Here is a 24,999-nt window from a genome sequence, read left to right on the forward strand (position 1 = left end):
TGAGCTGTCTACTTAAAATCACAGAATCATGTAGGTTGGAAAAGATGCTTAAGATCATCAAGTCCAAGTGTAAACCTATCATTGCCAAGTCCACCTCTAAACCATGTCCCTAAGTGTCACATCTACATGTCTTTTAAATACCTCCAGGGATGGTGATTCCACCACTTCCCTGGGCAGCCTGTTCCTCTGTTTGACAAGCCTTTCCATGAAGAAATTTTTCCTAATATCCAATCTCAAGCTCCCCTAGTAGAACTTGAGGCCATTTCCTCTTGTCCTATCACTTATTGCTTGGGAGTAGAGACCAACACCCTCCATGCTACAACCTCCTCTTAGGTAGTTGTTGAGAGCAATAAGGTCTCCCCACAGCCACCTTTTTTTCTGGAGGTTAAATAGTCACAGTTCTCTCAGTTGCTCCTTGTAAGACTTATGCTCCAGACCCTTCAGATCTTCTCTGCCCTTCTTTGGACAAGCTCCAGCACCTCAATGTCTTTTGTGTAGTGAGTGGCCCAAAACTGAACACAGGATTCGAGGTGGGGCCTCACCAGCACTGAGTACAGGGGGATGATCACTGTCCTGATCCTGCTGGCCACACTATTCCTGATACAAGTCAGGATGCTGTTGGCCTATTTGGCCACCTGGACACACTGCTGGCTCATGTTCAGCCACCTGTTGACCAATACCCCCAGGTCCTTTTCTGCCAGGTGGTTTTCCAGCCACTCTTCCCCAAGCCTGTAGCACTGTCTGGGGTTGTTGTGACCTCAGTACATGACCCAGCACTTGGCCTTGTTGAACTTCAGACAACTGGCCTCAGCCCATGGATCCAGCAGGTTCAGATCCCTCTGTAAGGCCTTCCTACCCTCCAGCAGATCACCACTCCCACCCAGTTTGGTGTCATGCGCAAACTTACTGAGGGTGCACTTGATCTCCTCAACCAGATCACTCAGAAAGAGACTAAACAGAACTGGCCCCAATATTGAGCCCTGGGTAACACCACCAACCAGATTTGACTCCATTCGTCACAACTCTTTGGGCACAACTGCCCAGTCAGGTTTTTACCCATCGCAGAGGACACCCATCCAAGCCATGAGCTGCCAGCTTCTCCAGGAGAATGCTGTGGGAAACACTGTCAAAGACTTCAGTAAAGTCTAGGTAGACAAAATCCACAGCCTTTCCCTCATCCACTAAGTGGGTCACCTAGTTACAGAAGTAGATCAGACTGGTCAAGCAGGACTTGCCTTTCATAAACCCATGGTGACTGGACGTGATTGATTGGTTGGTTTTCCTGTATGTGCTGCATGACGGCACTCGAGATGTTCTGCTCCCTAACCCTCCTCAGCACTGAGATCCGACTGACAGGCCCATAGTTTCCCAGATCCTCCTTCTGGCCCATCTTGTAGATTAGCATCACACTTGCTAACTTCCAGTCAGCTGGTATTCCCCCAAGTTAGCCAGGACTCCCGATAAATAATTGAAAATGGCTTGGTGAGCACCTCTGTCAGGTCTCTCAGTATCCTTGGATGTATCAAATCTGGCCCCATATATTTGAGTGTGTCCAAATGGTGCAGCAGGTCACTAACTTTTTCCTCTTGGATTATTGGGGCTTCATTTTGCTCCCTAATCTTTGTCTTCTGGCCCAGCAGGCTGGGTACCTGGAGCACAACTGGTCTTACTGTTAAAGGCTGTTACTGTTAAAGGCTGAGGCAAAGAAGGCATTTAGTATCTCAGCCCTTTTCCTCATCCTTTATTACTATGATTCCTCTCACATCCAACAAAGGAATGAGATTCTCCTTAGTCCTCCTTTTGTTGTTAACATTTACAGAAATGTTTTTTAAGGCCTTTTACTGCAATATCCAAATTAACTTCTAGTTGGGCTTTGGGGCTTCTAATTTTCTCCCTGCATAACCTCACAAAACCCTTGTAGTCCTCCTGAGTGCCTGTCTCTTCTTCCAAAGGTCATAAACTCTTTTTTTTTTTCCCCCCCCCTGTCTTCCAGCCAAAGTTCTCTATTTAGCCAGGCCGGTCTTCTTCCCTGCCAACTTGTCTTTCAGCACACAGGGACAGCCTGCTCCTGCGTCTTTAATATTTCCTTCTTGAATAATGTCCAGCCTTCCTGGACTCCTTTGCCCTTCAGAGCTTCCTCCCAAGGGACTCGGCCAACCAGCCTCCTGACCAGGTCAAACTCTGCCCTTCAGAAACCCAAGGTAGCAGTTCTGCTGACCACTGTCCTTACTTCTCTGAGAAGGGAAGCCTCAATCATTTCATGATCTCTGTGCCCAAGACAGCCTCCAACCCTCACATTGCCCACAAGTCCTTTTTGTGAGCAACAGGTCCAGTGGGGCACCTTCCCTAGTAGGCTTACTGACCAGCTGTGTCAGGAAATTGTCTTCCACACACTCCAGAAGCCTTCTAGACTGTTTCCTCTTCACTGTGTTGTATTTCCAGCAGACATCTGGTAAGTTGAAGTCCCCCATGAGAACAAGTGCTAGTGATCATGAGATTTCTCCCAGCTGCTTACAGCATATTTCATCTGCCTCTTCATCTTAGTTGAGTAGTCCTCAACAGACTCCCACCAGGATGTCTGCCTTGTTAGCCCTCCCCTTGATTCTTATCCATGAACACTTGACCCTTTCATCACCATCATCAAGCTCTAGGCAATCAAAACACTGCCTAACATACATGGCTCCACCACGTCTTCTCCTTCCTTTCCTATCCCTTCTGAAGACTTTATAGCTATCCATTGCAATAGTCCAGTTGTATGAGTCGTTCCACCATGTTTCCATGATGACGACTATATCATTGTTTTCTTGCTGCACAGTGGCTTCCAGCTCCTCCCGTTTGTTGCCCATGCTGTGTGCAGTGGTACAGATGCACTTAAGTTGGGCTGTTGATCCCTCCACCTTTTTGTAGGGAGAAGCCCTAATTCCTATATGACTGTTATCAGGTTCTTCTGTGGTTTTTAATACATTAACAACCCTAGTGTCTTTGCTGTTGCATGGATCTCCATCCATTGCCTCTACTGAGATGGCCAGGGTGCTGTGTGCATTAGTACAGGGACATTCCAAATGTGCCCTAGTGTGCATGTTGTGAATCAGACCAGAGGACATCAATAACCACATTGTCCATCAAACATTGCTATGCTGCCCCCAAGCTTATCTCTAATGAGACTGGTTTTGTCTCTTTCTCCCTTCAAATTGAGTTTAAAGCTCTTTCAATGAGCGTTGCTAAGTGTTGCTCCAAGATCTTTTTCCTTTTTTGAGACAGGTGTAAACCATCTGTCACCAGCAGGCCTGATGTCCTGTGACAAACTGATGATCAAAAAACTCAAAATTTTGCCAGTGACACCAGCCCCAGAGCGACTTACTTACCTGCTGGATCTTCCTGTTTCCTCCCTCATCATTCTCTGCAACTGAAAGGATAGGGAACACTGCTTGTGCTCCTGATCCCGTAGCCATTTGTCTAATTTGGCCCCGAAGTCTCTTTTGATTGCCCTTGGACTTCTTATTGCAACTTCATCACTGACTACATGAAAAACCTTACTTATTAAGGTTCTGGTTTGTGTGTTTCACATTTGGAAACAGTATGTTATATGCTTTTTTTTTCACAAATGTACTTTCCACAACATTAAAATTGTGTATCTTAATGTCTGGTAAATATTACTCCAGATGTCAGATTCTTCTGATGATGTTTTCATTGCACTAGTGGTGTAGAGAGCAAAATTACTGAGACGAAACCTTTCTCAAGGACTAATGCATTTGGACAGAAAATCTGGCTTAAGGGTTTCCCTGGATTGTATAGAGCTGCAGAAATAGCTAAGTGTCATGGCTTGGCAATGAAGCCATTGGCCTGCTGAGAAAAGCAGGTGGCCAGAGGACACGGTGCTTAGGGGCACTCCTGATGAGGAAACACTGTCTCAAGCCAACACAGCCCTGGGAGAGTGAGAGACAAGTCACAAGTGAGATAAACTGCATTTGCCCGTGTTTGTCAACAAGAAACTTACCAGCAGCATTCTAAATTGTCTTCCTGAAAGTATCAGTTAATCTTTCAAGCACGAAAAGCATTATTCTAGCTTGCATAGGATATAGTCTTCCTCACTCCTACAAAGACCAATGCAACTCCATGTGTTTGGCATCAGATTGCCAGTTACTCAAAACTGGGATGTCACAGCAGCCAAACTCAAAGGCCGTGTTTCACTTTTTCCACGCACCATGTGTTTGGGTGTCAGGAGTGGGTAAAGAGCTGATACTGGCTGCTAACGGTGTGTGAAAATATCAGCTAGCACCTGTAAGACTGGAAGGTCTTTTGATAGAGGAACAGCTTTGATTGGTTGACATACCCATTCACAAGTGCTTGCTATTTTTCTTATGTCTTACGCCAGCTTCTAACAATGAATTAAAAACATAGTTTTAAAGTTACTGAAAATATGCAGCAGGGTGTTTATGAATATTTTGTCTTCTCTGAAATGTATACACTATTGTGAAGATTTTCTTGCTGGTCTCTGAATTTCTGCCTTACACTAATTTAAATCTGGCCAGTCTAGGTCTCCTATCTAGGAGCGTAAATAGGCTTGTCTCTGTCTTACTCCCAGAGTGGTAATGCTCTGCTCAAACCAAAAATAGTCACCAATTTTATTAAATACTGTAATTAAGCAATTATATTAAAAGGCTGTAAAATATTAAGTGAGCAATTCTCTCCAGTGGTCACCCTCCAGAGGAAGCAGAAGACACTTTGTCTAACCTAAAGGGATGTGACATAACTCTGGTAGTCTGTTACTCCTTGACAAATGAGATGCCTTTCAGTTTCCATAGGAAGAATATCTCTGCTGGGCCTAGGAATGGTGTTAAAATGAAAAAAGGTGGCTAGAATTTTGATTTCCTTTGATCTTTAAGTAACATTTTATTTCACTGTACTGATCTGCTATCATCTGTACTTTAGAGCCAGAAATGGTGAACAATATGTTCTCTAAAAATCTCCCTGCAAATTAATAGTATTACTTCACTGTAAATGGTCTGTTTCTCCAGAGACACTATTTTACAGTATTTGGAGCTTCACTTACAGGTAAAGAATTGTTCAGCTGATTTTATCATTGTTCTTAAAACTGCAGTTTCCTTCTGTATCTTTCAACCTACAGACAAGTCAGCATTAATGCAGCAATCCCTTTTTATGAATGCAGTTGTATGCTCTGTTGTTGACCAAAAAACTGACAGAACAAGGAGCCTTTGCATACCAATCTGCCATAGCAAAAACAGATCTACAGTTTTGATATCTTCACAAAAACTGATGTTCTCTAGTATTTTTCGTTACAATCAGCTAATTAACTGTTTTAATTATGTACAATCCTTTTGATTTTGAAGCAAAACTGAGCATGACATATATTTTCATGTAGTAACAAATTATATGTAGAACTCATCAGCTGGAGAATATCCCAAAATGAGTACTCAAGTCTTTATTTTTGAGACTATCAGGTAATAAATTCCTAAGGAAAGATACATGCTGGCTGACAACAAAGCAATAATAAAAAACTATCACCAAACATTCTTGCCCATTCCTGACTTAATTATATTGACATGCATTTAACAAATGCTGCCTACTTGCCAGAAAATTAAACAAATAATGGGCACTGCTTTAGCAAATCACTAGCTGGTTCAAATGATTTTCATGAATTAATCTTTCTTTTTATGAATGTAAGACAGGAAAAAAAAAGGAGATCTTGCAACCAGTAATGACATCTGTGACCTCTTTCTGTGTGTTCTGCAATTGCAAAACACTGCCAGACACTATAGCGAGGGACAGGGTTGCCATGCAGCCCAGCAAAACAGCCCGCTGAAAAGGCATGCTGACCCACTTTCAACTACCAACACTTGCTGACCCTTTGTTGAGTGAGAGGTTCTTCCAAGTTTTTGTTGTTTTCACCCTTTCAGTTCTCATTTCTAAAGGAGTAAGCTTCTCTCTCTCTTTGTTTATTTATTTCTTCCCCAGTATGTACTGAATAAAGGCAGATTGTTTCTTGTCACTGTCATTGCTTTAGTTAACTTAAAAAAGGTCTTCCACCCTTTCCTCTGTTAAGAACTTGCTGTGGAAGAAATATGGATCTGGCCATCAGCAGAATTATAATACAATTCCTGAAGGAACTCAGTCTGATCAGAGTAATTAATCTATGAAAAACCATACTTTAATTGTTACTCTTGGCAACAGTGAAGGATAATAATGTAATACTACACTAAATATTGCCACGTGCAATAGTAAAAAAACTTTTTCAGTCTTGCCAGCAGTGGTGTGCAAACCCCCTTTTGAATTCAGGTTTGGATGTTGTGATTTAATCTAAATCTTTTGCTTCTCCTTCTTCCAAAACCAACAGAGGTTTAAAGAGAGCTGCATTTTTATTGGAACCATTTGCTCAGCCTAAGTTGCCAAAATGATTTAGTTAAAACTAGTGCTTTTATTTGGGTTAAGGTTGATTCCTGAGCTCCACAGAGGTCGAGGCACACAGTTTGTCTTCCTCTTTTTCAATGCCACCATGGAGTCTACAGCAGCGCTCTGCCAGCTCAAGTTGCATTTCCTGAATCTCAGTCTCCCAGTTGGGCTTAAGATTTTTCACAAGTGGAGGAGATACATTTTTTCAGCCCTTTTACTCACTATTTGTCTGCTACAATGCATAGAAAAATGTCTGGTTCCAAGGACACAGAATAAGCAGGCTCCACTGCTGCAACAGTGCAAGTCCTGCTGCCAATGCTGCTACTGCTGGTGTGTTAGCGCGACCTCTCCTCTGATAATGAGTGACAGCTGCTGTGAAATGCCTCACAGGGTGTTTGCCTCTCTTGGACAACAAGTGGGAAAACATAAAAATATAGAATTTTGGAAGTGAGTTATGGAAAAAAAATCCTCTACTTTATGCTATTTGAAAAGCATTGTTTGAATTTCAGATAGCTCCGACAAAACGATAATACAGTCACAATTTCCTGCCAAAACTTTTTAAATCCTAGGAAATGTTTCACAGTAACAAACACTGTAACGTTATTGCTATTAACGAAGTATCTATTTCTCACTATGTATGTGTTTTTGTGTGTGGCCATGCACTTGTAAACCTTCACGTGATGAGGGAGTTCGAGTCAAATACACTTTTCTAAATCTATCCCCTGTAGTTAGAGCCTGGTTTGAATCAAAAAATGAAAGTTTTTTTGGTTTAGTTTCTATTCCATTGCAGCAGAAATGTCATAGGTCAGAATGGTATATTAAAGAATTGCTATGGTAGCAGTGCCTTGATCTGAAATAGATTAAAGCTAGGCTTCAGTTTTAAAGTGAAACCAGGGTAAGGATTTGATGTTCTTGTATATTACATTCTTCTCTCAGGAGATTGTAGCACAAAACAATTCAAACCTCATCTTAAAAGAAGTACTGTAGACTTGAGTGGAATTCTCATGAAAAAAGAACCAGAAATATGTTATTCTGTGGTGTGGTGTGTGTTTGTTTTTTTTTGTTGTTGTTTTTTGGTTTGTTTGTTTGTTTAGTTTTTTGTTTTGTTTTGTTTTGTTTGTTTGTTTTGTTTTGTTTGTTTGTTTGTTTCCAGATGCAATCCAAACTGAAAGCAGTAAGATTTTAGTGAATGGGAATCAGAAGCCAATCTGTGTTGAAATACAATGTTGTATGGATTCAAGGTCCAGTTTTAACCCATCCTGAAAATATATATCTTATTTGATAGCAGAAATGTTTACCTCTACTTGCATTACAAAAGAGGGGAAAAAAAAATAGCTTCAATACAAAATTACAAGACTGTAAAAATTTTAGAAACCTACATGACATGGATAGTATGATTTCCGTCTCATTAAAAGTCCTGATAGCTCAAGATTTGATTTTATTCTAAATCTGACAGCAATCTTAAATATAAAGAATGTAGAGTGAATCATACTAAACAGAAATTAGAAAATATTGTTTTGTAATTTTTAATTAAAATTGACACCAATTCTGAATGAAAACATTGTCTGAATCCAGAAACTGCTTCATCTTCAACTCTAGACTATTTTATTAAAATGCTAGCTATACAAGAAAAAACTAAAACCCACCAATTAACTTAGTTTTCTGCCAGCAGTGCATGAATTAGGACTGATAGAGATTAAGAAGATCTGGCCAATGCATTTTGTAGCTGCTATTAATATTTTTGGATTTAGTCATTCTGAGAGTCTTTCCTCATAAAAGGAAGACAGGCCCTTTCAGTTTGAGCCTGAAAGGTCTCAATACTATGCACATGTAGGGTCAAACAAACTACTTAAGATTATTCTTTCTTCAAAAAATATCAAAGTGCTGCTTCTGGTGGCAAATAAGAAAGGAAGCTCTCACCCTTATAACCAGCTGCATTCGTTTTCCAGTCGTTAGCATTCAGATGTCCTGCACGTGAAGTCCTGACAATAATATGCTGTATGTCTCTCCAGGTCAGAAATGGACTATGAAAGAGGGGAAAGACAAAAATCACAGATCAGACATGTTTTACCAGAATGCAGGGACACAAAGTCATGTAAGCTAAAAAATATCCAAACCAAAACAACCCTCATTTCTCTTCTCTGCTTTCCTTTGCTCCATTCAAAATAATGTGTCCTAATTTTACAGAATTACTACAAGAAATTATTTATACAGCTGGGAGGTTTGAATTAAGCAGACTATAACAATATATGATAATATTCTATTATATAAAACTTAAGAGAAGATGAAGGAGTATATTTCATGCAGAGGTATTTTTATGACCACCAACTACTGCATGTTGTTTACCTTGACCAGTGCAAGGGAAAAAATAGCAAACTGCTTGCTTGCTAAAAAGCTCTAACAAATCTTACTAACTGGGTGCTCAATCTGGCAATTGCTTTAGACTTAATAGCTCCTCTGTTACCTCTGTTGTTATTCATTTGTCTATTACCCCCAGTGTTGTAATTCGCTGAGGGTCTGTGTGTATTCTTCAAGAAGACCAAGCAGCCATCTCTGAATCTGAATCATTACAGACCAAGTGCCTGATTGGGAAGATGTGTACCTCTTCAAGGGATTTCTAATAATATGACCACTGCAAATGTGAAAACAAGATGCCATTTGCATCCTCCCTATGACATTAATACCTACTGATCTTGTAGGACACAAGTAAATCTTTAGGTAGTATAGTTTTCTTGTTTCTCTTAGATTCACCCCAATGAGAATTTCTTTTCTGAGAAGATGATATAAAGGTGCATGGCCATAATTGGGGTATTTTTAATTTCTCCTTCCAATTTCTCAGTTTTTCTATCATATATAAGAAGACAAATAGTATTCAATTTGAAAATGTGTTTTAGTAGCGGGAGTGATAAACTGGGCCACTAAAAAATGAAGAGGAAAAGAGTACTGCAGTGCAGAACACCCATCACTCAGTATCATCCTCAGAGTATCATTATCTGCCCCTATTCCACTCACTGGCACAACTCTGCTCAGTTGTAATGTTAAGATAGACCAGAATGAAGTTTATCAGGTCCAGCGTTGGCTGTCTACACTGTCTCGGACTAGGCAGTCACTGAAAACCTGGCAAATCTTGCTCCAGTTCCTGAAGACACGCTCTTGTGTCTCTCAGACCTAAAAGTCACTTGGGATGACAATTAAGTGACTTATTCTTGGCACTTATTTTGAAGGCATGATACTTGGGCTCTGCTTCCACATTCAGGTACCACACCAAGGCAACAGCCATAAGAGTGTGGTGAAGTTCATCCCATGGGTGATTGTGTGTCACTTTCTGGGGTGAGTGGGACATTGCCATCACATGGCATGATGCTACACTCTTAAACCAACACATTGTCAAGTTACTAGAAATTTCAATGAGAAGCAGACACAGGATAACAACAAGCATGCAGAAATACTTGATTCTTCTCTAAGTCCCCCTGACAGCGGAAGACACAGAAAAACTCACTCATCTCTGATCTACACTGATCAATGTCATGTGGATTGGCATCCCACACACATTGTTTTGCACCTTCCAGAACTTGTTTTGTCAAAAGAATCTATTTTTTAAAATACTTTAATAATCAGTGTTTTATGGCACTTAAATATGGAGGTAGAACTTGTTTATCTGGTGAGATGAAATCAAATATTGGGAAGCAATCAGTGAACAAAAGTAAAATCTATTAAAAATGAGCACTTTCTTTTTCATTCAAGGTGTATCAGTTTAGGCTTTCAGGTGGCAAATTTCAGCTTCTGCCAACTGCAGCTTAAGAAGAAGGCAGGAGAGAGGCAGAAGTTATGTTACACCTGCAGTCAACTTGTTGATTTAAAAGTTTGCTCCCTGCACTCCATGTGCATGTATACACATATTTATGGGTATTAACCAACAGAAGTTCACCTGTGTTGGTGGAATTACTGAAAATGAAAACCAATTTCAGAATCATGGTCCATAATTCCAGACTGGAGAGAAAATTTTGGGACACATAGGAGATTCACTCACATACAACTGATTTTTACATGTTTTATTTCCCAATAGTCTTACCATCCATATGCTTGAAAACAAATAGGAGTTCCCTAAAAATGTCGGACTTCTTTTATGTAACAAGACTGTAAGGAATAATGCAAAGACAGGGGCCGAATAATTTAACTATACATATTTTTTCTTGTTTCCTTTGCAGTAATATGATTTTAATTCTGAGAGTATCTTTTCCATTACAAAACATTTCCCAGTAGGTGTGTGGACCATGGGTATGCTGGTGTAATCTAGTGCTCTTCTACACCACAGAAAGTGGCAGGTATTCATCTAGAGTCAACACCAAAAGTCCTGTCTATGCTTATTGTTGAAACACGAGGAGGTCACAGAACAATCTGAAGAAGAAAGATGATTTTTAAATGAATCTCTTATTAATAGTAGCCAGCTTTTTCTGTAATTTCTTCCAAGTTGTATGAATTCATAGCCATTTAATTTCTCTTTGTTTTTGATGACAAGATATAGGGATATTACCATGTTTAAATTATTATGTTATTTTTCAGGAGAGATGCTGCCTTCTATCCCCAAGCATTTATTAAAGCACTAATATGCCCATAGATACATTTTCTTTTCTTAAAGTGGAATTTCTCAGGCTAGACATTTGGACTAGAATGACAGTAATTGTTTATCCAGCTGAGCTGGTAAAAATGACTGAAAAAAAAGAAAAAGAAGTCATGAAATGTAAGGAGCATTAAGGGTTTGTAACACAGGGTGTGCTTGGACAGTCACGTAACACGCTTTAAGAAAAAAAATCAATATAATTTTATACTGGCTCATGAATTTCACTGGAAGACTGTGTAAAGTCTTAGAAAAAACATGCTTCAGGCCTTCAGGAAGACCTCCAGTAATCCCAAGAGCTGCATTCTTTATAATCCCGAATCTAAACAATCTGTTTTTCTATAAAGCAAGCTGTCCATGCTACTGGTAAAAAATAAGGCACTCACTCTCAGCTTGTAAAGGAGAGATTCAAGACAGGGCACACTTAAATGATCACTTAAAGAGGAATAATGGATCCAATGATGGATCTAACTATGCTTAGAGAAAGTGTCTAAAGATATAGTAGTCTTCACTTGATGATACTAACCTGTCATAAATTTGACTTAGTTGCTCAGTCAGCAAATGAGATTAGATCTTGTAATCATGGCTTACTTCTAGAAACAATGATCACAGCAGCTCTTGAAAACTGAGCTATTTGCTGTTCTATCTACCATCCTTACCTAATCATAAAAAATAATGTAAAGATGTCTGGGGCAGAAAACTTTGATCAAAGTTCTGATTTACAGGACATGACATCCTTTATGGTTAAATCAATCTGTCTCTTATGCAGCCTCCAAATTTTATTTTTTACTCTATGATTCAAAAGATTTTTATGTTATCTTCTCAAGGAATGGCAGTTTGGGCATGTTTATATCTAAGAGATTTAACAGCAGAAGAACAATATTCAAACCAATTTCTGTAGTCTACTAAGGGACCTTCACTATACTAAGAACTGAGTTATTGCCAGGTTGAAATTTTCTCTGTACAGTAGATGCCTAATTTGAAACAAGATAGGTCTGTAATTGTTTGTCCATTTTTTTTAAAAAGAAACTTTAACAAAAAAAAAAAAAGAAAACAAAAGAACAGAAAAGAAAAGAATAGACAAAAGAGAAGAAAGGGCAGGGCAGGGCAGGTCAGGAAAGGGCAGGTCAGGAAAGGTCAGGAAAGGGCAGGGCAGGGCAGGGCAGGGCAGGGCAGGGCAGGGCAGGACAGGGAAGGGAAGGGAAGGGAAGGGAAGGGAAGGGAAGGGAAGGGAAGGGAAGGGAAGGGAAGGGAAGGGAAAAGAAGAAAGAAAAGAAAAAAAGAGAAGAGAAGAGAAGAGAAGAGAAGAGAAGAGAAGAGAAGAGAAGAGAAGAGAAGAGAAGAGAAGAGAAGAGAGAAAAGAAAAAAGAAAAGAAAAGAAAAGAAAAGAAAAGAAAAGAAAAGAAAAGAAAAGAAAAGAAAAGAAAAGAAAAGAAAAGAAAAGAAAAGAAAAACTGGAACTATGTCAGAATAGCAGTTCATTTGGAGAAAGAAGAGGGTTTGTGGTTTTTTTTGTTTTGTTTTGTTTTGTTTTTTTAACAAGATAGTCTAGCAGCCAATTTTGAAGCATCTGGAAAAATCACAGAATTGGTCAAATATTTGTAAAACATGTCAAAATTGGATCCTAAGTGAGTAAACAGTTGTTTGCTAGCCATCTGGGCCCCAGATCCAGACAAGATGTCACTGATGTTAATTGATTTACCACTTGATTAATCTCAGAAGAATTAATGGCTAAACATCTTGAAATGAACAAATGCATTAACAAGAAGAGTCCTAACTCTGCTTGATAATGGACTGATTTCAAAAAATGGGCAATCTCCTTCCAGAAATTTTTTTTCAATGTCTCATCTGAAATTGCCTTGGGATTACACATACCAGACAATACTCAAAATCAAACCAGAATAAGCAGAAGTGAGAACAATTACATACAAAAGTGCTTGTACAGCAGCCAAAAACTAATGAATGTTGGGTCCTTAACCAATAGTTACACTCTAAAGTACAGTTGTCTTCTTTCAGGCTTCTCAAAATGTTTATGAAACAGGGTAAATGAGAAAAAAAGAAATAGGACAAATATATTAAATTATATTACAGTAATATTCATTTGAGATTCAACTGTATTTTTAAACAGACTGCTTAGAAATTGTAGATCATAGTTTCTGGCCAAATCTGATTTCTTCATTCCACAAGCAGTATCCCTAGTGACAATTGGGCTAATCCTGGAAACAGTAAAGAATTCAGGCTCTATATTTTTGCATAATGATACTATGCCAAAAATAACTGTTCGGAATAAGTAATTGGCGCAAGAGAGACAATTAGCAAAAGCGTCACTCAATGAAATAAACAAATAGGGTGAAACTTTTTTTTTTTTAGCAAAATGGTATTGTCAGCAACATGAATAATGATAGCTACATTATCTTCATAACCGGCAATTTGAATGTGACAGAGGTGGTTTATGTGAAAAAATATTTCTTTCCAAATAGCAGAGTCTGATAAGAATTGCTGAAAAATACAATAATCTTTTCTTCAAAGAATCAAGGAAAACCACAATATCACTGAGTGAATTTAAAAGAGGATCTCCATTCAATTTGGAAGGACCAAAAATCTTATTTGGAAATCTTTGCTATGGATAATTATTTCTATAAAAACGAGCCTCTGTGTCCTAAGTAAGAGATCATTTTCATCACTAATTTCTGCATAATGCCAACTTTAAGGGCTTTATGATAAATTTATAAACACAACTTAAGAAATAGTTGCCTGGTTTATTCACACACTCCCATCACTTACAAATCAGCCAAATTGTCCCGTGAGATCTACAGCTCTACTACCTGTCCTAATGACTGCAACATACAGCCGCATGGACAGCAATATTAGATATGTTAATAGGAGAATTTTTTCTTCCCCAATATGCATAAAGAGTCAGTGTGAAGACGACTGGTGCAGCACAGAATTTTAAGAGGGATAAGACATGAAGACAGCCTCTAGTTGTTGTGCTTATCCTATGCTTAGGTGTCTAAATAGTCTGCATCATAATCTTTCATCCCTGAAAATAAGAAGATAGAAAAATGGACCCCAGTATTTAGCAATCCAGTCATGCATACACATGGACATACAAAACATGTGTTTTTGACATGTCTGACACAATTCTAGGTTCTAATCATCATACACGCTGCAAATAATCCTGTCAACTTCCTGCCAGAAAAGTAGAGAATATTATGTGCTTGCTGATCAGCGTGTAGATCATTCTCTGTAAAAGTAACTTAAGTTTCTGCTTTAGCAGTCTTTTCATTTTCTGACCTGTTAAACCCTGGTTCATTCAAACAGTATATAAAAAAAAACCCTTTGGTTACTTCAGACTTAGCTCTCAGTTGTTCTTTGCTCACACGTCTTTCCTGAGTTCCAGATTGCTTGTCAAAAATTTGGCATTTCTCCTGCTAGTTTCTGATTTGCTTTCAATTTTACCCAATGAGATTCTTTTGAAAGAAACTCAAGCCTGGCTAAAGATGACAGTCCCTTAAAAAATTTCATGGCAACTGAAAATAGTGTAAGTGAAAGGTCAGGTATCAGTAGTGTTAACAGCACATGCAATATACATCTATCTAAACAGATGTGCAACTAACAAAATTTTGGGAAAATATCTTTCTGTGATAAAAATTGTTGTTGGTAGTCTTTTACACTAATTATCATATTCCTCCTCTTTTTCCATTAGTAGCTTAATTTAGAAACTGCTTGAACAAGAGCAGCCATACACATCTGAAAACAAATTGCTGACTAAAACTTATTAAGAACACATAATTTAAACCAATTACATTCTGAAGTGTCCTGATATTTGCCAAGTTTCACCATGGAAAGACTCACTGGATCCATCTATTTCAATAGCCACTAAGTAACTTCAGTACATCACTCATATTTTAAACATATAAATCTTAAGCATCTCAAGCTCACAGGCTGGACCATATCAGAATTTTCCATTCAAAGCTATAGCTTCTTAAACATCTTTTCAAGGTAATAGCATTTGCCTGTACAACATCATCTTTATCAGTTTATGTCTGGCTATACTTTATGTCATTCACTCTCTGTTCATGCAGAATCTCCATAATTTCTTCAATGCATCCTACGCTCTTCATAACTCAGTGTCTGAAGACTTTTGCATTGGCTAAACCCATCTTTTTGGATTATCTTAATATTGGTTTTTTTTTTAGGATAGAATACAGACAAGTTGTGATATGACAGGGCAGATCTCCTCCTTTAAATGAACAGTAGAATAAGCAGCCATAGATCTACCAGCAATAGTGTTCTGGTGTACCTGTGTCAAATCTGCAGTGCACACAGTGGTGGAGGATTCCAGAGCCTGCAGAGTACCACGTGTTTCCCAGAGACAGAAAATACTAAGTGCCAAAAAGAAAACAATCAGTGACCCAGCTGCAGGTTGATAATGATGACTTTCTGAGCAGAAATCCCTTGACAGATGGGTACCTGAGTCACGGCCCTTATTGTGCCTTCTCCAGAGGAAAAATGAAATGGAACCATCCAAAAGACAGTGTGCACATTTTGCTGGGGGACAACAGAGTGGAAGAAAGAACAAAAACCTTTGTTCAGTTGCCAGTTTTAGAACCAGCTGTGACTGTGCATGTGGGGAAGCCTTATACCATTACCTTAGGTTAATGCAGACAGTTACGATTAGCATGGTACCCAGGCTATCAGTTTGACCTATCTGCCAAGTATGATGATAGTGATCACTTTAAATATAGTTTAGCTATGACACTATGGTGCAAGAAATCTCAAAAGAAAGTCTGCAGGGAGACTGCAATCCAGTCCCTCTTCCACCTTGTTTTCCTCTTGCTGTAACAACACAGATAGAGAAAAGCAGATGGGCTCCTCGCTCTCCAGGCGAACAGCCAGCAGCACCTCCAAGAGCAGACAGCCCTCACAGAGACAACCCATAGCAGCCTGTAAAAGCTGAGGCTGGGGAACACTTGGGAGAACCAAGAAACTACAGGGGATAGACCTGCCAAACTCTTAAAACTCTGAACTGAGCACATGCCAACTGAGATTTTTGAAGAGCTTGTGAAAATAAAAGGCATTGCCCTGGCACCAGAACAATGGCTATCCACTTGTTCTATTTCTAGCTGTTGCTCCAAAGCACAGACAGTGAAACTCAATGAAAAAGTTAAAAATGTTCACAGTCAAACATAATTTTTTTCAATCTAGACTCAGTTTAAGAAATGTCTGGACGGAATTTTCTTAAAACCTTTTTAAAGCAAGTTACATGGAAAATTTCAGATGGAATTATTATCCTTTGGCAAAGTTACATGTAACTGAAAACAGGACCTTAAAATGGGAAACACTGGGCAACCTGAATTCAGGAAAGTACTTCCAAGTCAATCGCAGTATAATAACTGAAATTGCATAAGTGGTGCAGGTCGTTAAAGTTCAAGAGAAACACAGGTTCTAAATTAAACATTTATTTATGTTTATGCTTTTCAAATACCTTACCATTAAGAGTATTTTTTTAAAACTACTCCAAAAATGAAAAGATACACAAAAAGTTGTCTAAGTCATAGACTTAAGTGTTCCCTTTTATAATAGGCAGTCAATAAATGGAGCAAAGACCTAGCTAAAGCTGCTGGACTTAACTGATAACCTCTCATTTTACAATGGAAGCCTACATATAGAGGTCACAGTACATCCACAGTTCCCTTCAACTGCCTCATCACCCTTAGCTTCTGACCATATTTGCGAAGAAACAAACTCCTCATAACTCTGCCGATATATATATATGTTCTCTGTGTTCAAAACTGTGCCTTGCCAAACAGTATACTGTTTTTCTCCTTTCTGTAAGAAAATCAGTCAATATGGGAAGTATTCCAAGTATCTGACCAGCTTTCAGAAATCCAAGGTACCCTCCTCTGACACTCTTGACCCCTTGCAATGTGAACTCCATTTTCTTTTCTCCTTTTGTCGCACTGATTACACTTGGTTATACTGCCTTTTAGAAGAGTGCAGAGGCTTGCCACTTTTCTGAATGGACCATCAGTATCAGAATTCACTGAAATTATTTATCTCTTCCTCGCACTACCTTGTTCTAGCGTTGGTTCCATGTAACCAAAGACAAATAAAGTATACAGCTCATGTGAAGAGAATCACGGAAGAAAACAGGACTCTTTCCAAAGCTAGACCCCTGAGTATGCCACAGAGTAGAAACATAACAGATTCACGCTTCCATTTCAGGTGCTACTTCTTACTCATGTTAGCTGCAGTTTATATACCATAGGCTGTAAAATATGCATTGGCTTATTGACAGTGGAGCATGCAGTCCACTTGAGGATATATAATGAATTATTCCATCAGAAACATAAGTTCTTTTTTTACATTTGGCTTCTCCAAAGGAACATGGCACAGTGCCCAATGGAAAAAATGTGTGTCTTGTCTCTCCTGACTCTGATCCACCAAAATCCCAAATGCAAGCCTTTCATCAGTGAGAAAGGGTAACTCTGATATCAACAGTAGGTGGTACTATGCAATATAGATAGTTTATTTTCAGTAAGAAGACTGGTGCCTCTGCTGACTAAATTGATTATACTTTATACCCATAATTTCTGGTTGACAATTAGCAAAATTCAACATTATCTAATGACTAAGAATTGCGATATACAAGAGAGCATTTATTCATAAAGCCTGAGCAGGATACTAGATACATTGGGAACCATCAGATAAAACAATTAACTACCTCAATATCATAAGAAAAGCATAGAATATGAAGAGATGTCTTTCTTCATGTGGCAGTTGCATGACTACATTTCTGCATTAAGCCCTCAAATTTCAAACAAGCAGCCTGAAATTCAGTTATATTTCTTTGGTTCCTGCAGGAAAACATCCACTTGATACTCAAATAATGGACTGAAAATGCAATTCATTAAAAAAGCTGCATTCACATGATTTGAAATTGGGGTAGTAAGCAGACAACTATCCCAAAACAATTTGTTGCCAGGACTTCAGGAGCAGAACCCAATTGGAAAAAACAGCTAAGTGGAGGGTTCAAATCAGCAGGTAGGTATGAGGTCCTCCATCAGCTACTTGCCAATCCTACCATATGAAGTTTATCAAAGAAATAAAGTGGCAGGTTGGAGTGGAAATCTGCCTTGCTCATTTTCCATTGGTTTAATGTAGCTTTGCGTGTGAGTAGAAGCAACCTCTTGGCTGTTCTAACTCGTATCCAGGCCAGACTAGTGCTCTGTTCACCTCCTGATGTCTCCCAGGAACAGAACTTGGCTACTGGGGAAAACAGACCTTGTAGGCTCAAAACTCTTCCACAGTATGATTTGTGTTTTTCAGCACAAAGTAGAATTAAAGTATATGTTTTTGCAAACTGAAGAAGTGTTCAGGACTAAGTCCTCCAATTTTTAAGCAGTCTGCTGCATGAAGAGCATAATTAACCTTGCAAAACCCCTTTCCAACTAGTCTTTTTAAAAAATCTCGTATAAACACCAGTGCTTTTAGAACAGGCATCAATATCGAATCTATGGAAGAATCCATGTAAATCCAAACTCTGTTTGAATGCAAACTAGTTCCAGTAAGCCCTTATGCTAAGCCACAATATCATGTGTCTTAAAAACATAGGAAAAAAATACTTAAGACGGCTTCAAAACTTCTTTTTGCGTATTTTAATTCCTACTATTTAAATTGGCCAGTATCATAGGTGAAAAATACAACCTGAACTTTCAAATTAGATAAATAAATAATAATTACTATTCGGAAATAGCTTAAAATAATCTGAATAGATTTCATACAAACAAATGCCAGACATTAAAATTTAATATATTATGATATTATATCCCTGTAATACTAATGGCCTTACTTCATAATCTATGACTTCACAAGGCCAAAAGTTTCTCCAACTCTAGGATTGTATTAATGTACAGGAAAAAACAGCATGGAAAATCTGGAAATATTTCACTTCCTAGTTTATTTTTTTCTTCTTTTTCTTTCGTTTCTTGATCGTACTGTGTTCAGAAAATTGGTTGTAAGAACACATAGGAGAGAAAAGTTAGTGAATGGAATACAAATGAGGAAAATTGCATTTATTATATTAATATAATTCCTTTGGCTCTGTTCAAATACACAGGATAATATGTGGAAATAAGTAAGAATCCTCCATATACCCAGACTGAATAGAATCTGCAAGAAGGCAAGATCAGTACTTTTTCACCCTGAAACTCTTGTTAGTACCATGCAACAGAGCACTACAAATACAAAAAAAAATTACCAGTCACTGGCACATTTTGTCTCTATCAGTGCACGTGAAGATTTAATGTAGCCTTGTCTTTGTTCCTATCATAGCAACTATTAATTTGGAAAAAATACTGCTAGTCCATAGGCAGTAACACGGATTTCCAACTGATATAGTCACCAAAGTTCAAAGTATAAGCTTCTCAGCATATTTTAAGATGCCACTATTGGCAATAGCTTTGTTGTAGGTATTGTGTGCCATAACTTTTTAAAACTTTCAATTACATCAACCATTTGTTAGAAAACACACACAAAATGTAATATAAAATACAAACCAAAGATTGCAAGCAACCTCTGCTCATTAAGAAATAATTAGAAAAACTTTCATCAGAATGAAATTTATACATGCCCAATTTTATCTGCATATGAACATTGTTTAGAATGAATTTAAGAATTATAAAACTGAGATTAAAAACTTTTTTAAAAAATAGCATTGTATTAACTTTTCAAAATACATTTGTTTCTAATGACTGCATTAAGAAAACCTAATTATAATAATACAAGTGCTGCACTACTTAAGATTATATCAGCTATCCAATTACTGACTCTTATTCTCATTGCTCAACAGCAAAAAAGTATTGCATCTTGAATATCAGTCCAGGGTTTCTGCAAAAAAGCAACATTAAAGATGGACATATAATTCTGCTGCTATGAATTACATACAGTTTGAAATGACTGCAAATTCTTTACATCTTTCAAAGGCTGCCCCCAGAGCAAACTGGTTTACTTCAGAATTTAAAAGAATCAATCTCCTAGAACTTAGAAACATTTTATTTCAAGCAAGATTTGGGATAAAGCATTCTGCCTTAGATGTGCAAATACAGCAAAGTGATGCAAAAGGTTTTGAAATACAGATATACTTGATAAATCTCCAATATTTCTGCTGCTTCATAAAGCACATTTAAAATATATATTGGACACAAAGTACAAAATCCTGCAGTTTAGAAAATGCTTGTAAGATGGAATGTTTTTGAGTTAAATGTAAGAGGACTATGGAGCTACACTGTCCATGGTTTTTACAGCCGAGGAACTTAAACCAATAGAAAAAGCAGACTTGTGTCAGCATGCAGAAGTTGAGAATTTTTATTTTTGACACTATATTAATTTCTGTTCATGGTAGCCTAACATTGTCCCAAAACTTTCTTCAACATTCAAGAATGGACACTACTAAGAAAAGCTTCACAAATGCATGAGGCAGCCTACAGTAACCTGCAGAGTACAGCAGAGCCAGGCAGTGCTGTGAGGGTTCTATAGGACATGGTAATGATCCCATGCATCATTTAGTGGAAACTACCTGTGCTCAGCACAGGTAGTGGAGTGCAGCAGTTGATGGCTACAGGCTGTTCAGAAGTGACAGGCAAGGAAGGAAGAGTGGAGGGGTTGCCCTCTACATCAACAAAGGTATAGAGTGTGAAGACCTGTCTCTGAAGAAAAGCCACGAGTACGTAGAAAGCTCATGGGTAAGAATCAGAGACTGAGGCAACTAAGGAAACCTTGTGTCTAATGTCTACTACACTATTGATGAAGCCTTCTTACTTCAGTTACAGGAGGCATCATGGTCACAGCCTCTTGTCCTGCTGGGGAACTTCAACCACCCCAACATCTGCTGGAAAAGTTGCACAGCGAGCTGTAGGCAACCCAGGAAACTCCTGGAGTGCATTGAGAATAACTACCTCAGCCTGGTAATAGACAGCCCTAGCAGGGGACATGCAATTCTGGACCTGATGGTCACCAGTATAAGAGAGCTAACTGGTGACCTCAAGATTGGAGGCCTGGGCTGCAGTGATCATGCACGTGTGGAGTTCTCAGTCTTGAGGGATGTGGGATGGGTTAAGAGTAAGATCAGACCCCTGAATTTTAGGAAAGCCGACTTCCAGCTCCTCAAGGAGTCAATCAACAGGATCCACTGGGAAACTGCCCTCAGGGACAAGGGAGTAGAACAGAGCTGGCAGATCTTTAAGGACACTTTGCATAGAGCACAAGAGCTCTTGATCCCCAAGTGTAATAAATCAGGTAAGGACGGCAAGAGGCTGGCATGGCTGAGTTGAGACCTGCTGGTCAAACTGAAGGGCAAGAAGGAAATGCACAGGCAGTGGAAGGAGAGGCTGGGATCCTGGGAAGAGTTCAGGGACACTGCAGAGATGGGGTTGTGCAGAGATGGGGTGAGGAGGGCTAAGGCACAGCTGGAGCTGAACTTGGCAAGGGACACAAAGAAAAACAAGAAGGGCTTCTACAGGTGTGTTAAACAGAAAAGGCAGGTCAAAGAAAGGGTACACCTCCTCATGAGCAAGACTGGTAAACGGGTGACAATGGACAAGAAGGCTGAAGTACTCAACAATTTCTTTGCCTCAGTCTTCATGAGCAAACTCTCTTCCCACACTTCATGACTGGAAAATGAACTGCAAAACAGGGATTGGGAGAGCAAAGTCCCTCCCACTGTGGAGATCTCATTCGTGACCACTTAAGGAGCCTGAATATACTATAGATAAGACCACGGGACCTGATGAGATGCATCCCAGAGCACTGAGGGAATTGGCTGCCACTCTCCAACTGCCAAGCCACTCTCCATGATATTTGAGTAGTCATGGCAGTCAGGTGAAGTCCCTGGTGACTGGAAACAGGGAAACATAGCACCCATTTTTAAGAAGGGTAGAAAGGAGGATCCTAGGAACTACTGACCTTCAGCTTCACCTCTGTAGCTGGGAAGATCATGGAACAGATCCTCCTAGAAGCTATACTATGAAGGACAGGGTGGTCACTCGAGACAGCCAGCATGGCTTCACCAAGGGCAAGTCCTGACTGACCAACACAGTGGCCTTCTAAAATGGAGTAGCTACATCAGTGGACAAAGGAAGGGCTACATATGTCATCTCTCTGGACTTCTGTAAAGCCTTTGACATGGTCCCTCACAACATCCTTCTCTCTGTATTGGAGAAATATGGGCAAACTGTTTGGTGGATGAGAAACTGGCTGGATGGTCACATCCAGAGAGTGATGTGTAAAATGGCACAATATCTGGATGGACACCAGTGATAAGTCGTGTCCTTCAGGGGTCTGTACTGGGACCAGTACTATTTAACATCTTCATCAGTGGCACAGACAGTAGGATCAAGTGTACCCTTAGCAAGTTTATGTATGATACCAAGCTCAGTGGTGTAGTTGACATGCCTGAGGGATGCCATCCAGACCTGGACAAATTTGAGAAGTGGGCCCATGAGGATTTCATGAAGTTCAACAAGGCCAAGTGCAAGGTCCTGCACTTGGGTCAGGTCAGCCCCTGGTATCAATACAGGCTGGGGTATGAAGGGATTGAGAGCAGCCCTGCTAAGAAGGATTTGGGGCTACTGGTGGATGAAAGACTGGATATGAGCCAGTAATGTGCGCTTGAAGCCCAGAAGACCAGTCGTATTTTGAGTTGCATCAAGTGTGGCCAGCAGGTTGAGGGAGGTGATTCTGCCCCTCTACTCTGCTCTGGTGAGATCCCACCTGGAGTCCTGTGTCCAGCTCTGGAGCCCTCAGTACAGGAAAGACATGAACTTGTTGGAGGGCGTCCAGAAGAGGCCACCAAGATGATCAGAAAGATGGAACCTCTGCTGTGAGGACAGGCTGAGAGAGTTGGGGTTGTTCAGCCTGAAGAAGAGAAGGCTCCAGGAAGATCTTATTGCAGCCTTTCAGTACTTAAAAGGAGCCTATAAGAAGGATGGGGAAAGACTTTTCAGAAGGGCATGTTATGACAGGACAAGGGGTAATGGTTTTAAACTAAGGGAGGGGAGTTTCAGGTGAGACATGAGGAAGAAATGTTTTACACTGAGAGTGTTTTACACTGGCACAGGTTGCCCAGAGAGGTGGTAGATGTCCCATCCCTGGAGACATTCAAGGCCAGGCTGGACTGGGTTCGGAGCAACCTGATCTGGTTGAAGATGTCCCTGCTCATTGCAGGGGGTTGGACTAGATGATCTTTGAAGGTCCCTTCCAGCCCGAACTATTCTATGATTCTATGAACACTGTTTCAAGCTATTTCAACACTGAGTAGTCTGCCATTGTTTCCATGGTGTCATCTTTCCTACATGTGAAATAAACATGTAGATCTTTCCTGCCCTTGGAAGGATACTGTGCATTGCTACAACAAATTTTCCAAAGCACTTTGAGGTCCCTGGATAAAGCTGCTGAATGAGTGAAAAAGATCTTTCTGTATGCTTTTCTTTTTTTTTTTTTTTTATTTTTTTTTTTTTTTTTTTTTTCCAGAGTATAACTCAGATCTTACTTTGCTTCCAGTGCCAGTGCAATGATGCCTGCAGCCATAGGTGCAGAGGCTGAGGTTCCAGTATGGCTGTCTGTGCAACGCTGCCTCAGGTCTGTGGTGATCTGGAAGAAATTGAATGTGTGAAATTTAGAACACAGCTTCAGAAATCAGAACAGGTTTAATTTGCTCGAATGACTCGCGTGTACTTGGAGGCTAATCCGTTCTCTCATTCCAAGGAAAGGCGAAAAAAAGGGTGTCTGAACACATGACGTTACATGTTCTGAGCTTGAAGACACTTGTGAACTTGGAGAAATGCTCTCTGTATCACAGTGAAAATGTTAGTCTCCATTTTTTTCATAGTATGATCAACAAAAAGAATTATAAATCAGAAAAACATGCAGGATTTCAAACTGCACAGTTAGAACTATGTCCTTTTATTTGCATTTATAGAGCACTTTCCATCCAAGAATCTCAAAGTGCTTTACAAACAAGAGTGAACTAAATCTTACAGTACTTCCTATATACAGACTGGTTATGCCCATTTTAGAGACTAGAAACGAGGTAAGGAAGGGTTAATTAGGTTGCTTGAAGTCAGACTGGAAGTATGTGAAAGAACAGAACACAGTTGGGCTCATGCTAAGTACTGTGTTTAATCCTTCCTTCATGCCATATGCAATAATTCACATGAAATTAAGCAGCAATTCATTGGAAAATCCTGACGTAATCACAGATTTGGCCCAGGCTTCACCAGCCAATTAGTTATGTGCAGCTTTAAATTGTAGTGTATTACTCAATTATATGCTGTCAAATATTTTTATATGTAATCTAAGTGGATGTATAAACTATGATGTGCAATGCCAACTAGAGGCACAGCCTTCTACTTAGTGTTAGGATGTTCCTATCTCATAATGAATTTTAGGCAGATTCTTTCTGTAAGACAGTGAATCACACAAAAAAATGTTTTTATTCTAAATTCTGCTTCTTTCAGGAAATGTTAATTTAAAGTAATTCTAACCTATGCTCTCCTTTCTGAAGAAGTGATTACTAGCAAGAGCAAGGCAGTAGACACAAGAAGTCACTACTACCTAGCAGACGCTCAAGCAAAACCCATATGAACTTGAGAACAGTTTCTAGCAGGCAGAAGTTCACAGCACGGAAACCTCCATGAAGGTGGCAGAGTGCATGACCTGTGGTGCCAAACCTTACTCACAATATTTCAACTGATTGCTGAGATTCAGTCACCAGTGAACACAAAATATCTGCCTGAGGGGCAGAGGAGAAGTTGTTTACACAGCTTCTTACTAAATATACAGAACTATTGTGTGTCCATGCAATCTAATCCATTAGTATCATATTACATTTGAAACATGGATATATACAAAGGCGGGAGAAGGAAGGAACCAGAGGATAAAAAAAAAGCAGAGGGCATATAAAAGTGCTT

At 39.3% G+C, this 24,999-nt stretch overlaps 1 protein-coding gene across 1 annotated transcript in view; it reads right to left on the reverse strand.

Annotated features, from left to right (window-relative positions):
• Positions 1–24,999, reverse strand: part of PCSK5 (proprotein convertase subtilisin/kexin type 5) — a gene marked incomplete at its 5' end in the record, with an annotated part of 194,028 nt that overhangs the window by 39,782 nt on the left and 129,247 nt on the right. Inside the window, 2 exons of the mRNA XM_080362313.1 lie at positions 8,332–8,435; positions 23,580–23,680. Coding sequence (XP_080218439.1) covers positions 8,332–8,435; positions 23,580–23,680 — 205 coding nt within the window. The remainder of the gene's footprint in view (positions 1–8,331; positions 8,436–23,579; positions 23,681–24,999) is intronic.

This window comes from Nesoenas mayeri (assembly GCF_963082525.1).
Source record: "Nesoenas mayeri genome assembly, chromosome: Z".
Classification (NCBI taxonomy): Eukaryota; Metazoa; Chordata; class Aves; order Columbiformes; family Columbidae; genus Nesoenas; species Nesoenas mayeri.